This window comes from Trichechus manatus, unplaced genomic scaffold, assembly GCF_000243295.1.
Source record: "Trichechus manatus latirostris isolate Lorelei unplaced genomic scaffold, TriManLat1.0 scaffold00048, whole genome shotgun sequence".
Classification (NCBI taxonomy): Eukaryota; Metazoa; Chordata; class Mammalia; order Sirenia; family Trichechidae; genus Trichechus; species Trichechus manatus.
The window spans coordinates 2394173-2410889 of record NW_004443984.1 but is presented as its reverse complement, the minus strand read 5'-3'; the positions used below and the strand labels follow the sequence as shown (position 1 = coordinate 2410889).

At 41.8% G+C, this 16717-nt stretch overlaps 1 protein-coding gene across 3 annotated transcripts in view; it reads right to left on the bottom strand.

The window, feature by feature from the left end:
• WASF2 (WASP family member 2) overlaps positions 1–16717 on the bottom strand; it is a 71486-nt gene that overhangs the window by 10494 nt on the left and 44275 nt on the right. For 2 of the 3 annotated variants that reach the window (XM_004377058.3, XM_023732076.1), the window contains 3 exons: positions 9442–9614; positions 2824–2958; positions 2155–2308 (listed from right to left, as the gene is read on the bottom strand). In XM_004377058.3, the coding sequence (XP_004377115.1) occupies positions 2155–2308; positions 2824–2958; positions 9442–9571 (419 nt within the window). In that variant the 5' untranslated portion in view covers positions 9572–9614. Of the gene's footprint in view, positions 1–2154; positions 2309–2823; positions 2959–9441; positions 14106–16717 lie in introns of those variants that run through there. The other variant, XM_023732075.1, reaches the window with a different exon arrangement.

The window sequence follows — 16717 nt, the reverse complement described above, 5'->3', positions numbered from 1 at the left end:
AGAATTTGCATGGTCAGGCCACGAACGTGCTTTTGCAGCAGGGATCTTGATTATTTCTAATGATCTACATGGCCACAAACATCTCCCTGAGGACATCCTGATATCCTGGCATATCAGAGGGGGTTTCTGCCACTGGTTCCCCTCCTGCCTACCAATTCCCCAGAACCCTCTAGGCAGCATCAGTAGCTTTCCACCCACCTGACATCTGTGCACATGTGTTCATATTTGTGCACATATGTACACATGTATACACATGAATGTGTATGTGTGTACAGCTGTTATTCCTCTGCAAATACAGATAACCATAGCATTCTACTTTCTAGCTCAGCATCCGCCCCCTCCTCCCCCGGCCACAAGGGGGCCCCAGTGAGAACAGACGGCCAGCTTTCTTATGACCCCAAGATTTAATCATATCTCAGTGGCTGCGACAGTAGTACACAGTCAGCTTCTGAGTATCAGAGTCAGGGTTATCTGTACCAGACTTGATGATCCAGGTTGGAATCCTGCACTCTGGCATGGCTAAGCCACTCTCACTTTCCAGAAAGTGTGCGCTTAGGGGTAGACGTTTATTTTAACTTATTCTGAACTAAAAAAAAAAAAAACAAAAAAAAAACTGGACAACAGCAACTCGAAAGATTAGATAGGAACTTAGAGGGCAATGAGTTAATGAGAGAGAAACAAGTAAGAAAAGGGGGGTGAGAATGGGTGCACAAGTCAAAGAACGTAATTAATGTCACTGAATTGTACATGTAGAAACTATTGAAACAGAGTATGTTTTGTTGTGTATATTCTCAGAAAAAAAGAAGAATCAAAAAGGCAACTCTATTCCCTGATCTCCAATCCTATCACAACATACAGAAAACATTTCTAAATCAAATACTAATGCTTTTTTATATTAAACCTTGTTCTGAGTTAGCTATACCACTGCTCGTTACTGTTAGGCCAAGTCCAGATAATTGAGAGGAGACACTAATTCTGATATTGTATGTTAAAAGGGAAAATACTATTAACTGAAAAATTAAGTTTTCTTATTATCCTACCACACAAACCCTGTATCATACTCTATCAATATTATCAGGTATGCGATCCCTTCTTTTCTGCAAGCCCCCTGCCCAAACCCAACTAGACTAAATGATGGAGGCTAGAGAGTCAAACCTCTGTCCTGCTCTGCAAGCTTGCCCTTTGAAAGCCAAGGGATAAACATAACTTCACACAGCAATATAGGATAGATGCAATGCACTTCCGCTATATCTGTGTGAGAGGCTACCATGCTCCTATTCTAGGCTCCCTAAATCAGGCAGATGTCCTTGAATTTCATAGGTGTACACACACACACACACACACACTCTCTCTCTACTTCGCAGTGTACCCAATGTCTCACAGAAGACATCTGCCCACAGCTATGTGTAATTACTTTTTACCTGTTCCAAAGATATTTATGGATGCAAGCAAGATAAATGGATGCAAGCAAGATAAATATTCCCTTTCTGCCGCTGCTCAGTGGTTTTTCAGTATGACCACACTACCAGACCACTAGAAGGGAGGGGCTTTAAGGTGTCTATAAGGCTACCCTCCTTTTCAAGTCTAGCCACAGCAGTATTGGTCCTTTCAGAAGGGAATGTTGAAAGGCTGTAAAAAACAAAGTGAACGGTACTCATTTGGAAGAATGTCAATTACTCCTTGAGCTTTGGAAGGACCGCTCAGGACCCAGAGTAGCCAGCCCATGAGGCTGGTCCCACTAACACGCTCAAACATCTGGTAATCTAGTGGTTTCCAAGCAAGTGGGAGCCTTGCTAGAATGTTGCCCCTGGGATCCATGCTATAGGACCACCTTGTAACAAAGTCCTTTTGGTTCTATAATAACTAATTCCTTGGATAGAGACCAAGATGGACCTGGCTTACACCAAATTAAAACTCTGCAGCATGTAATGCTATAGCAAACTTTCAATATATATTCACTATGAATTTCAGGAACCAAATAAGTGAGAACTGTTTATATGTTAAACTTCAGCTTCTGCTGCCACAAGCAACTTTGACATAGTCAGTGAGCTGTTTGATACAATCCTCTGATGTACACATCTTTAGGTAAAAAGACAATCTAGTGTTTTTTATCTTTAGGCAGGGGGAAAAAGGGAGGAGCTAGCCAGCTGTTACCTGTAAGGGGAAAGATTGTTGAGAGGTGGAGGAGTATCACAGGTGTTGTATGTTTCCAAGACAGGCACTGGGAGAGAGTTTCTGTCAAAAAGCTTCTGGTCTTGAATGGTAGAACTTCTGAAGGCCTTTCGGGTGTTGATTCCTTGTAGCGACACTGAGAGAAGATGGAAGGCGTTAGAAAATGGACGACAGGCCATTTGAGCAAACACTGAGTCACACCAGTCAGAGAGGCCTTGGCTGCTGCTGACTGCAGCCAGGTTTTTTTTTTCCTCCCCCTCTGGGGAAGCCCCACAAGGCTGTCAGCAGCCCAGCTATTTCATGACTGAACAAAATGAGGCAACACAAAGGTTTACTATGTGGCCAGATCTAGCAGGCCTCTCCTTAGGAGGAATGGATTTTCCAAGTACTTTTATGGTAGCAAAATATGATTGGGGGAGGGGAAGTTTGAGAAAGGGGGAACTGGGGGAATGGGAGAAAGGCAGTGTGTGTGTGTGGGTGTGGTAGAACGAAAAAGGTTTCTTCACATCACCGAGGCTCATGTCACCTCAAAGCAGAACTCCACAGGTCTCTGTGATTTCTCCTCTCACTTTTTTATAAATCAGGAAAAAAAAAAAAAATTCTAAGAAACTGCTCAGCAGAGCCTGCAAATGCTGAGCTCAGCTTCCTTACCTTCTTCTTCTTTGGGATCCAGCTGAGTGACTTTAACTTGTAGGCGGTCGACCCTCTCAGCAAGGGAGCTTACCCGAGAGGCAAAGGTATTTGCCTGAGTAAAGAGCTCTCCAAAAATGTCCTCTGCATATTTACCTGGAATGAGCAAAGAAACCAAGTCGCAAGTGCATAAAAGTGACATATATGGTCAAAAAAACTGGCTACTAAAGATTGTACTCCTCGTGCCCCAAATACACACACACACACACGTACCCCACGATGGTTTGGCTATATGCTGGTATCTCTTGGAGATAGAGACATACCCTCCATAACTTGGGCAATCTGCATATGTTCTATAACTAACTGAGCCTTCTTGACAAACGCTTGAAACAGTCATGCAACTCAAAGCAGGCTGAATAAAATCTAAAGGTGTAATGCAAAAAATTAAGCCTGGAAGAGTGGACAGTACGTCTACACATTTGCCTAACCCTTAGCCCCTTGCTGCTCTGTAAAAGCACCTTGTAAAATGGTTCTGGAAAACAGATTGGGCATTAAAAGAACCTTTTAGGTATCTACAATTAGCATGCAAAATAAGAAACTGCTTCCTCAACGGAGCCTCAAAAGCACATTGATGATGAGTTGTAGTATCTTTGAGGGGCCTTGAACTTATCAACAACCCACAACAGAGACATATAACTTCTTCTAAGGGGTGAAAAGGTTATTTTATGTTTTACAACTAACTACTTTCAAAGTCTTTACTCTAGGTTACAATCCTTCAAATCTGCATCTCAGGGAACGAGTAAAAAGCTGAAACTTTCAAGCCCTCCCTGAAAAACAACATGCCAGTGGTCTCTTTCCACAATGTCTTTTTATTTTTTTTAAATAAAAGAAAGAGTTCCTTACTTTTAACCCTGGAATGCAGGGAGACTTTGCTGCCAAAGAAACACAACAGCAATTTGAAACAACCTCCATATTGTCATTCCAAGCCACAAGGCACATTCTTACTAGGAATGAAAAATAGTGCATATGAATAAACATACTATCTGAGCTTCTTACTTGTAAGGTGAAGGCAGGCACAAGTGACAACGCTCAACCAAGAGATAATTTCTTTGAGAACTATTTAAAGTAGACTCTACTTAGCTCTTCCAAATTACATTTATGCTTAGTCCATATGTGAGAGAAAAATAGTCTGAGAGGCCAAAACTGCACCTTCAGGGTGAACTAAAGCTCACCTTCCCAGTATAACCTGGAGAGTAAGGATAATGCAAATTTTGAACTGCTGATAAATTTAGTCAACAAGGAGTTTCTAATCAAGGAAGGAGCAAGTCCACGCATACTGAATGGTTTTATGATCTAAACAACTATGGTAGGCCCCTAGGTCCAAAGGACTCAAACTGGCTAGAGGGCTACACTTCTACTCTGTAGGTGAGGAACCTGTCTGATCCCTGTCCATAAAATTGCTAAACCAAAAAAAACCCCACTACTGTAGAGTTGATTACGACTCATAGAGACCCTGTTGGACAGAGTAGAACTGCCCCATAGTTTCCAAGCCTGTGAATCTTTATGGGAGCAGACTGCCACATCTTTCTCCCACAGAGCGGCTCATGGGTTCGAACTGCCAACCTTTCAGTTAGCAGCCTAGCGTTTAACCACTGCTGCGCCACTGGGGCTCCTATAAAATCACTAAGTTCCCACAAAAACCATATTGTATCAAGCTCAACCAGGTAACAGAAATGGTGATTAGAAGGTTAAAGCAGAGCAACATGCAACATTATGTGTGGGAAATAAACCAGGCTCAAAAATACCTGTTAAGCATTCATCTGTTCTGGGAGGAAAGAAAACCCCAAATCAACTTACTCTTAGGTCATCAAGAGAGTACAAGGATTTCCTGTTCCTTAATGAAGGGGGTAGTACTCCCAGTGATAATGGGAGTAGTAGCTTAGTGTGGCACAGTGGTCGTCAAGATAAAATCTTATAAAGAACCCCAAAGTACAAAATTGGTAACGCTGAGAACTCAGTTTTAAGAGGGCTGAGGGGACACTGGCACAGTTATGTATACACTCTTAGAACTACACTATGATACATGGAAGGCACCAAAACCCAAAAACCAAACGTGTTGCTGATGAGTTGATTCCAACTCATAGCGGCCCTACAGGACAGAGCAGAACTGCCCCATAGGGTTTCCAAGGAGCAGCTGGTGGATTTGAACTGCCAACCTTTTGGTTAGCAGTCTAGCTCTTAACCACTGTGCCACCAAAGCTCCATGGAAGGCACAGCAGACTTCAAATCAGAAAACGTGAATTTAAGTCTCAGCTCTTTCTATTTATACCTGTGTTACTCTCCAGCAAGTCACAACCTCTCAGCCTCAGTTTCCTCATCTGTAAAACAGGGATAACTAAGTCTATCTCAGTAAGCTGTCATAAGGATTAAATGAGCTAAAGATGTAAGCTGTTACAATGAGATTCTTCTTTATATCAGATGACTTATGAGAGTGTGGAATATCTAAATACCTAAGTATTAAGCCTAGAGGAAATTTAAAATATAATTCCAGTCAGTAATTTGATACTCCCTACTCTTGAAGTGCTAAAAGTCACTCCAACCTCTGAAAACGGAAGTGTGATACTTAAACAGGAAAAAACCAAAATGCCTCATGCAGAGTTAAATTTCATTCATTCAGATTGCCAAGACAGACTCAATATCCACCAGTAACACTCATAACAGATACCACACTTTACAAAAGATTCTAGAAGTAGCCCTGACTTTTTTTTCCTTAGCAGTACAATTTTTCAAATGAAATCTTATGTGAAAGTGCAATAGGTAAAACTGATTTTAAAAAAATGTGAAGCTGCTCTTGTTGAAGTCTGAGTGGAGCCCCCCACCCATGGCATGCCCCACCCCTCTACTGTACTCAGTTAGAAAACCCAGTATCATAGCATCATTTTCTAATGGCCTACCTGGAGCTTCCATTCTCCTAGGTGACCAGGATACTGATCAAAAGTGCTGGCTGTACTTACATTTCCTAATACATGGCAACTTAATACGTGAAATGCCAACCTCACTGCACTGAGGAAAAATAAGAATTCTGGATGTGTTATTAGAGTAATCCATGGCTGTAGAATTTTTAGTTTTTTGCTTTATCTATTCCATAATCAGACCTTCCTTACTAGGCCAAGCAGTTCTGGTTAGAGTACAATGCACAGGAGGCCAAGGTCACAAGCTTGAAGCACACGTGAGCCTATCCCTGTGCCCCTCTCTGCTACGTGAAACCCTAGTCATCTTTCAAGGCCTAGTTCAAATGTAACCTCTTCTGTGAAGCCTCTTTGACCCTCCCTATCCCTACCTGTGCCCCTACTCCCCACTCCTTCCTCCTCTGTATTCTCTGCACCAAAAACGTGGAATGGTAGAGAGAATACAGGCATGAATCATTAAACATTTACTGAACTTCTGCTGGGTGCTAGGTATAAGACAGACACTGAGGTTCAAGAATAAACACACATGATTTCTATCTTCAAAGAACTTTCAATTTAGTATAAGAGACATAGATAATTCTAATATAATGTGGAAGAAAATAATATAGACATGTAATAATATAACCCTAACCCTTTTTCTTCTAGACCGCGGCAGGTTGAGGCTTAGCCCTATCTAGCGGAGGTGATGCCTAAGGTGGGCCTTGAAGGATCAGTTACAGGTGGCCAGGCAAATAAGGATGGCAAGGGCTCTCCAAGCAGGGAACATCACGAACACTGCATGGAGGTAGAAGAGAGTGTGGCCTGTCTCAAGAGAGCTACCAGTAGCTGATAATTCACTCTTCTTTTTCCTCTTTTCATTTAGAAGAATCTTTAAAAAAAAAATTATAAAATAGGAAAAGAGGGATTGCAGAACGTGAGACTGGAAAGGAAAGCAGGTCCTGTATTCTTGAAAGCCAAGTCAATGAGGAACAGGGGAGATAAATAGTTAAAGATTTGTACTTACTTAAAAAACACTTTGTAAGTTATAAAAGTTAACACAGACATAACTTTAAAAAATTCGAACAATTCAGAATTATAAAAGTAAAAAGTGAGATTTGCATTTTAGGCAGATCACTCTGGCAGTGGCGTAGGGGATAGATCTAAGGGGGCCGGATCAGAAAAAGGGAAGTCGGGGTAGGGCAATAGTTTAAGTGAGAACCAACAGAGGTATGAACCAGGGAAGCAGACAATGAATAAGAAAGACCAAAGAAGAATTGATGTCTTTGAATTATGGTGTTGGTGAAGAATACTGAATACACCATGGACTGCCAGAAGAACGAATAAATCCATCTTTGAAGAAGTACAGCCAGAATGCTCATTAGAAGCAAGAATGGTTGAGACTTCATGTCACATACTTTGGCCATGTTATCAGGAGGGACCAGTCCCTGGAGAAGGACATCATGCTTGGTGAAGTAGAGGGTCAGTGAAAGAGAGGAAGATCCTTGACGAGACAGACTGACACAGTGGCTCCAACAATGGGCTCAAGCACAGCAACAACTCGTGCAGTATGGAGCAGTGTTTTGCTCTGTTGTACACAGGTTAGCTATGAGTCAGAATCGACTCAACGGAACCTAACAAAACAACAACAAGGGATGGGATAGCAGAGACAGAGAGTAGGGGACACAGCTGAGAAATTCTTAGAAAGTCTGAGTTTAAGTACAGTACTGACTTTGCCTCTTACTGGTTTCATCTCTCTAGGCAAGTTACCTGACTTTTCTGAGCCTCCATTTCTCCATCTATAAAATAGGAATGCCACCACCTACCCTCACAGGGTTATTGAGTGGATTAAGTGAGATAATCCAGGTTGAGATCCTATCAAAATCTGGCATAAAGTAGGCAATCAACAAATATAAGTTCCCTTCCGACCCTCCTCCCATCTCCTCTTAAAAATTACTTATTTCTATCTTCCCTGGTAGATTATGAGCTCCTGGAAGACAGGAACCATTTCTTATTATTGCTGTATCTTCTCAGCCTCTGGCACATAAAATATGTTCCATACACGTTTAATGGATGAGCAAATGGTCAGTTAGCTCCACGATGTGAGGAAATCTTGTTTCCTTAGGCACAAGCCAACCCTGATCCCCAGATAGGCTTCCTGAAGATAGGAGTGGTCTGATCACAAGTGGGAGAGTGTGAGCAATGGCATCCATCAACAGTACCCTGGAAAAACACCTGAGAGAGAGCATAACTCCTGCTGAGTGAGAATAAGAAGCATCATTAGCTAGATGTCCTTTGTCCTTTGGAGAGGAATCACTGTGTGACTGACTTCCACCCATTTGGCCTTCTCGGGGTGACAGAAGCAGAAATGATGCTTTTAAGCAGCAGTGAGACTCTCTGCAGCCTTCATGTGCTTCCCTGTCAGCCTCACTGCTGCTGCACTGCTGTCAATGTTCCTTTGTGTAAGACAGGCACTGGCAGGGTTTCATTTCTTTGTGATACCCCATCCGGGCTTCTCTAAGCCCTGGATCAACTGAGATGGCCCCTAAGCTAGGTGAAAGCTTAGAAATCTCAGACCCCATACATCATCTGGTCACAGAGATCTGTCTCCTCAGGCTCCTATTTTAAAGACAGGCCCTATTACTATCTGGGGGAATACAGGCTTTCTTGATATTCCACTGCCTTCACTAAGGGCAGTGAGGTGATAGGAGGGGTGAGCGTCTGAAATGACTCACACCAAGATGCCTTTGCTAAAAAAGATCACTAAAATGCCATTCTGACGGAGGTTCCTCTGGGAGCTGGAGTGGCATTAGACAAATGCAGAGCCTACCCAAGCATCTGCCCTTCCCATACCTTGGCTTCAAGCAAACAAAGTCAGCTTGATTCAGAATGAAATCCAAACCACATGCATGTACCCCACCCAAGGCAGTCTCATTCATTCTTGCCAATTAAAAAAAAAACAGAATTACAGTTGAGCTGGCTTTCCCTCAACTCTGAAACAGACTGGGTTAACCCCCATCTTCCTCTTAGAGAAGAATGACTCCAGTTACAATTTGTGTCACTGTGTGTTCACGCAGCTTGCAAAACTCCCAATACCCCAGGGACTGCAGAAGGAATCTGTACCCTGAACTTGGACCTGGGGGCTTGCAGCACAATTAAATGTGTGCCAGGGTGGACAAGTCAGCTAGAGTCTGAGTGCGTGTTTGCTTTACTCCTCTTTGGGAAGAAAAGTGGGGGAGGAAGGTATTGGGTAGATAAAGACTATTGGCACATTGGAGGCTTTAACAAAGTCATGCCACATTGAGCAGTTCGTGCAATTAGAGGCACATTCCCCAATCCAGGATACACTGCTCTGTGAACCTCTCACTTTACACAGAGAATTCTGCTCTGTCATTCCATCTGCAGTTTCTGCTACAGCCCTTCCTGCCACCCTTCCCACGGATTTCTTTTGAAGCAGGTGGAGGGGGAGGTGGAGGTGGAGGGAACCTAGAGGGTGGTGGTAGATGAAGAAAGGGTTGAGGGGAAGAATCTGTACCAAAAAGGAGCCTCTCATTGGGGAGGGGAGTGGGATAGGTTTTCGCATTACCTAGGGAAGGCAGATGGGGGAGAAATAGGAACAAGGGAGGAAAAGGCAACTAAATAAAGAGCACCAACGACCCCTGAGGGCAAAGCACAGGCTCTCTGCGGCACTCACTCAGGCTGCCCAGCTGTCGGATGACATTTGCCAGGGTGATGTTGGTCATGCATTCCAGCTCACTTCTAACGCTAGGCAACGTCTGACGGCACAGGTGCCTTGGCTCGATGTTCCTCGTTACTAACGGCATGGTGGACCTGCTTCAGGCAATGTTCTGAATGATGAAAAACAACCTAAAAAAGAAATAACAGGAAAGTATTACTCAACCGCAAATTCCAGGCACACTAGGGCTGTGTGAGCCTTTTTTTTGTCTTGCTCTGATCTAAAACAGCTTTAAAAATCTTTTCTCCCCTTCTTTCCAACCCATCTTTTTTTTTTTTCCTTTGCTTTTAAGCCTTTTTCTTAAAGCTTTGCCATTAGAAGGCTTGCTGGATGAGTCTAGAAATTCAGAGCTGGTGACTGCTAGTTGAGGCACACAGGCAGCATAAAAACCTTAAAATGACACCTACTTCTCCAACCAACAAGTCTCCAGAGCCAAAAAGGCATGGTCAGAGAACAGCCCATCAGCAGGCACTAGATGGTACAGATCCTATCCTTGGGGTGTCCATAACCGGGACAGATCAGATTCTAGGCCATCAATGATAAGGATCAGAAAGAAGCTTCTGTCATCTGATAATCTCCACAATGAAATCAAGCTGCCAATAGTGATTCTACCGATATACATCAGGACATAACCTCTCCAGTTCTTCCTTGATGGATGACTGTTAATGTACAACTAAATACTTACCGCCAGTATCTATTAACAGTACTAAAGTTTAGTCGGTAAACTGACAGGATGAAAGAATATCAAGAAAAATTTTACATGTTCAGTATGTCAAATGTGATGGAGCAAACTGTGCTATAAGATTCCCTGATCCTTTCTCTTCTACTCAACAGTTCCCTTTCTCCCCCGCCATCCGGTTCAATACACCTGGGCCAAAAGGCTCTTAAGACAGCAGGAAGTGTCTGGAGCAGATCCGGAAACCTTCCAGTTACTGTTTCTTATCCTGTCGGCTGAGCCCCTTTCCCTAGGAAATCCCCCAGCACTTCAGGTTCATGCTGAGCTATTGTTTTAGATTCAGGTTACCAAATTCCTAGCTTTACGAGAACAGGAGAAGGTTTTAGTCTCAACAAAATGAATATAACCACAGCCAAGGCACACTGCACTAGTCCTGTTTTTATATCCTGTGAAACTAAAGAAATCTAAAACGGCCTAATGTTTTTGTGCTGGGGAAAGTGGCAAATTTGCTTCAAATAAAAAGGTAAAGCATAAAGGTAACATACCCAAGTCCCCAATACTGCAAGCTCCTCCAAAAAAGGCAAAACAGAGGTTTACTTACATTAAATCTTAAAACACCAGCTCATCATCAAAAAAGTTGACTGTGAATACAAAATGCTTAAATCAAGCTAAACATCACAGATTTTAAAAGCTAAACAACATATTGTCTGACCAAAAGGGGAAAAAAAAAAAAAAAAAACGCTTCAGGCTCAAAAGGGGAGCAGAACCCCTTGGAACAGACTGCTCCTTGTTATGGACATTCTGACCTGCTAAGAGTAAAAATAAAACAGGAAGCCAGCAGCTTCGGGAACAAGATTTCCTGTCACCAACAGCAACAGCCTAAGAACCAAGAGAATCAGCTGTTTGCTCATAACTTTGAACCTCCCTGTAAGTCACTGTGTGGCAGCTGTGCCTATCTTTGGGGGTGCAGAGGTGTTTCCTGAATATTTGTCTACTGTCTAAGGAAATAATTTCCATTCTGCTCCTCTGCTAAGTTCCCCTTTGACTCAACAGGTTTTCTAATCCAAATTCTGGACTTTCGCTTCCTGTTTAACTCTTTCCCTTCTTTACTTAATGTAAAGGCTATCAGGCACTAAGATGTAATACACGGTGAAAAGAGAGCTTTGAACAGGAAACAAGGCTATAAAACAAAAGAACCTCACAGGACTCCCTCTATAAATCATCTTCTGGATGCCCCTAGATTTCCAAGTATCAGGTTTTCTGGAAGAACCCGAAATTCAGGGATGGAGTCAGCTCAGACCAAAAATAGCTACTATAGGCTCCATTAGCAATCATTTGAGTAGTTGTTCTAGCTTCTCAGAGGAACTAAAGGAACCAGACCACCTAATTCTGGGCTGGACCTGGCCACTGCCAGAGCATTTCAGACTTTTTCTCTCGACATCTAACGGAAACTGGATACAAAATGGTTAGGTAAATTTCAGATGGGGTGGGCAGGGAGGTGACAATTTCTAACACCTTGGTACTTTAGCATTAATGCTTTCCCATGTGCCTTAGGTAAGCAGACACAAATGGAGTAAACTCTATGTCATCTGGATGGGGTTTACCTGGAAACCAAGTTTTCACAACCAAAATGGCTTCCTCTTGCCAAAAAAGCCAGCTCCTATAACCAGCTGGAAAGGACTCAAGAAATGACAATACGTCAACATACATCAATTTCTAAAACAATGACAAAAGTAAATCTGCTATAAAAAAAGCCATCTAATTTGTTTTAAAGGCACCAAAGAGAGACAAGATTCTGTTATATGTAAATACCTCCGTCAACATTAATTTTTCTTTTTAGATAATCAAGGGTGGGTTGCATCCTGCAGAAGTAGTCTGAATTATGCATGATCTGAACCACAATAGTAACTTGACCAAGAAAAAAAAAAAATCCTGTATTATATGGTGTTCTAGACAGGTGAAGATAAACGTAGAACTGGGTGAAGACTTTCAGGCTCTGGAATCTCTCAATTCAGCTTCAAGTTATAGAAAACACATGGACTTTGGAGTTGAAACATACTTGGGTTAGAATTCTGACTCTGACAACTAGCTGTGTGATCCTGGGCAAAGTTTCTAGAGACATTAAATAATATAAAATGCCCACCACAGGGCTTAAAAAATATATAAATAAACGCAGTTATTTGTAGATCTACCAGACTAGGCAAACTTTGCTGTAGAATAAATTTTAATCATTGATAAATACTTAAAACACTTTTAACCATGGACATATTAGTAGAATGCAATACTGATATAAAACATTTAAAGATGAAACCCTAGACTTCAATGAAATTTGGTTACTGGAATCTGCTCCCAACTATGCTCCTGGACCTCCTGAAGAGCATATACCATCTCTCTCCATTCTTTCACACCTGATTGCTCATCGGAACCATAGAACAAATGACGAGAGTGACTATTTTCTCAATTCTCTTCAAGACTGTACACAACTAGCACCATTCTAGATGCACAGGAGAAAAGTTAATCCATTACATACAATGGATGACTAAGGGCATTAGGGTTTAATTCTCTCATGGAATTCCAGTTGAGAAAGGCTCCTCTATAATCAGTAGCACTTTAGTGGAAAATGTGTGGAGCTCTGGGATTGGGGAACAACTGAATAAAGCAAGGAAGTGACATGGGTCAATCTGCATTTGGACAGATCATTTTAACAGAAGTTATATTTGGGCAGGAGCAGTTTTGTGGTAAGAAGACCAATTGGGAAGTTCTTCATGGGCTGAGAAAGACAGTAGAAATGGAGAGGCCCATCACAGCTAGCAAATGTGAAATGAGAAACCAGAGACTGAGGCTGCAGGCAAGTCCAGTCCTTTCAGCCCCATCTGCTGCTCTTTCCTTACAGTTTTACACAGTCATACTTACAAAATGATAAAATGTATGTTTCTTTATAAAAAGCAGCATGAAAAGAGATAAATGCTACTGGCAGTAACAGAAATGAAAAGAAAGTAGAGTAAACCAGAAAGTTGCAGTTCTTAGCTAGAAAAAGAAGTTTTGGATACATGAAAGCGTAGAATGCCCTGTCTTTATAGAATCAATAAAGGTATTTTTCAGTCATACTTCACTTTGGTTAGGGAAATTTTATTCTTTACTGGTATTTGCTAATTTGGGGATTTGAGAAAGTCTACCTTGCAGGATGTTACATAGGAGAGGAATTAATTAGAAAAACTGAGAAGATAAAAGTTACGAGGAAGTAGATTTCAACTTAGTTAATTCATTTTAATTAGAACTGTCCTACATTAGAATAGCTTTTCTTTAGATGTTATGAGTTCCCCAGCCCCATCCTCTGGATGACCAGCTATACAGCATGTTGAGGGAGAAATTCCTAGAGTGTAAGAAGGTATAATTCTTACTCTGGGCATCAGTTTCCTCATCTGCAAAATAGAGACTAAACTTGAAGATTTTTAAGAAGTTTCCCAGCTCTAAAATTCCTGGATTTCTTCTGGTGTAGTCATTAAGAGCTACATCTGCTAACCAAAAGGCTGGCAGTTCGAATTCACCAGGTGCTCCTTGGAAACTCTATGGGGCAGTTCTACTCTGTCCCACAGGGTCGCTATGAGTAGGAATTGACTCGATGGCAACAGGTTTGGCTTGTTTTTTTTTAAGCTGCCATAACCTCCTCACTTGGCCAACATCCATCTGCATTTGCAAACAGCAGGTCTAGGGACTGTAGAGAGGGGTGGGTGACAACTATGAATCAAGACCCTTCTCCAGGCCTACATTCACCTGATTCCCAGGAACTTATGGGATCCAGAATAGCCCAAAGGACATTCCAGATAGGGCCCTGAGGTTAAGTTATTTATACTCTGGGAGGTTCCCAGACCGATCTGCGAGTTGACTACTGTCATGGATTGAATTGTGTCCCCCAGAAATATCTGTCAACTTGGCTGGGTCATGATTCCCAGTACTGTATAATTGCGTACCATTTTGTAATCTGATGTAATTTCCTTATGTGTTGTAAATTCAATCACTATGATCTAATAAAATGGATTAGCGGCAGTTATACTGATGATGTATATAAGATTGGATAGTGTCTTAAGTCAATCTCTTTTGAGACACAAAAGAGAGAAGCGACCAGAGACACATGGGAACCTCATACCACCAAGCAAGCAGTGCCGGGAGCAGAGCATGTCCTTCGGACCTGAGGTTCCGGCACAGAGAAGCTCCCAGACCAAGGGAAGACTGATGACACAGGCCTTCCTCCAGAGCGGACAGAGAAAGCTTTCCCCTGAAGCTGAAGCCCTGAATTTGGACTTGTAGCCTACTAGACTGTGGAGAATAAACTTCTCTTTGTTAAATCCATCCACTTGTGGTATTTTTGTTATAGCAGCACTAGATGACTAAGACAGCTACCCAAAGAAGTCCAAAGGAAAAACTAGCTTTTGGGGCCTGCTTCAGACATTCAGGCCATAACAAACAATAATGCCCATCTTCATCCCTGGCTATTTTCCACATAAGGGCTTGAGGATGAGTCTGAGAACAAATACAGGATCTTAACATATCACTTCCTAGCCATGGCTTGGCAGTATACTGACTAGTCTGGACTGTCAGTGCCATGATGGGATCCATGCTTTGAACTGGGAACTAGATGAGGTGCTCTTTCACGTCCTCTCAAACACTGAGATTCTGATTCTACAAGTCTGTATATTTGAAGTTTATCATGGAATATTTATTTCACACCGTGCAATCACTGGGTGAATGACGCTACCAGAGCTCGAGGTCTTTGGTCAGTGTTAAGTCAAAAGGACACTTTGACATCCACTCCACACTCTGAACTCTCACAACTCTGATCCCAACAGCCTAGGGTGGGAGTAGGGCTGGGAGGTTATGGGGTAGGAGAAGATAATAAGAAAAGGCTGCTTGTGAGAGGGAGGAAGGAGGCACTCAGCTATCTGTACCCCATACTCTGAATTTCCATTACTATCAGACAGAAGAAGGATGAATGGTCATTCCTGCAATGACGTTATTAGCCGTTTACTAAAAATAAATAAATAATGCTTCACTTAGAGCCAAGGTCACTGATACTACTTGTGAATTCTATGGTCACATCCAAAAAGCAAGTATGTCTGAGCTATAGCAATAACCACAAGAGAAATGCTTCTCGAGGTAGTTCCTCTTTGAAACATACCCCCTAAATGCTGATCAGCAGTAGCAGGGTATGAGAACATGTGGGGATGTTGTGTGTGCGGCACTTAGGACTTCTGCTTTCACTTCAACATTTCCCACTGTTCTACTGTAACAGCACTTTAGATGGGTGCATATGAGAAGAGGTTTACTTGTAGACCAGTTTCTGATTTCAAGAGATAGTTTCTTCATGTTAAAGAATATGCATTCCACAGGTGTTCAAGAATTTCAATTGAAAAGTCAAATAATCATTTGACTTCAAAACAGTAGAAGACACGCAGGCTCTCTTCTTACTGTAGTAATCTGTCTACTACAATGTTAAAACAAGTATGAATTTACTGTTGCATATAGCAGTCTTCACTACCATACAGCAACCACAAGGAGCAATGCCTCATTATAGGCTTAAGCACCCACCCACTTCCTGTTGAAATACAGGGTGGGACTGAACCTACAAATATAACCAGACTTTCTCCAAACACAAGGAATTACTGACAAATCAGTTTAGGTCACCAAATGTCCAAAGGAGCTGGCAAGACAGAAAGGGAACTCTTGGGGTAGACAGAGAAAATATTTGACTGGGAAAACCAAGAAAAGAGCTTACTTTTGATCTAAAACCAGGAGAAATATCCAGTTCCACAAAGGAATGACACCAGTTCTGGATCTACATTCCATAAATTTAAGGCTCCTTTCTGTCTTGATTTGCTTTGGGACAGTAGCCCAGGAAACAAGACTTCTAAACTCTAGTATCTTATTCCTTGAGCACATTATACATCTATCAAGGACCATTCACAACTGGTAATTCCATAACTTTCTGTTGTCATTTTGGGGGCAAACCACCTTTTGTTCTCACCTTTATTACTTTTCAGTCTCTAATCATAGCTTTGCTCTCAAAGCTAAAATTGGGGAATCACTTTTACCTTCAAAAGTGGTTTCTTCTAGTATCAACTTTTCCATAGAAAACTGCCTTTTAACTGGCCAAAATTAGGCCTTCTTTTTAGTAGAATCCACCTGGTTGTCCAGAAGAAAATACATTTATACTGTGAGCCAGAAACCTGGATCCTAGTTTTTAATCTAATGATGACTGACAATCTGGGAAAAATTTTCAATTCATCCCTCTAGCGCACTAAAAAATGCTTGAGAGATGCTATATAAAACTGAGATTTTGTTTGCAAAGTATTCGAAGTATTCTGAGCTCCTAAGAAAAGATTTATTCACGTAGAATATTTCTTACATCTCTATCTTGGCCCAAGTTCCCTGTCATGGATTCACTTAAATTGCACAAGATCTACAATGTTGCCATTGATGACTTTCCGTCACAGACAGACGTTCTTTTTAACTTTCCCAGTCTAATGCCAACTTCTAGCGACACCCAAATCAAAATGCTAT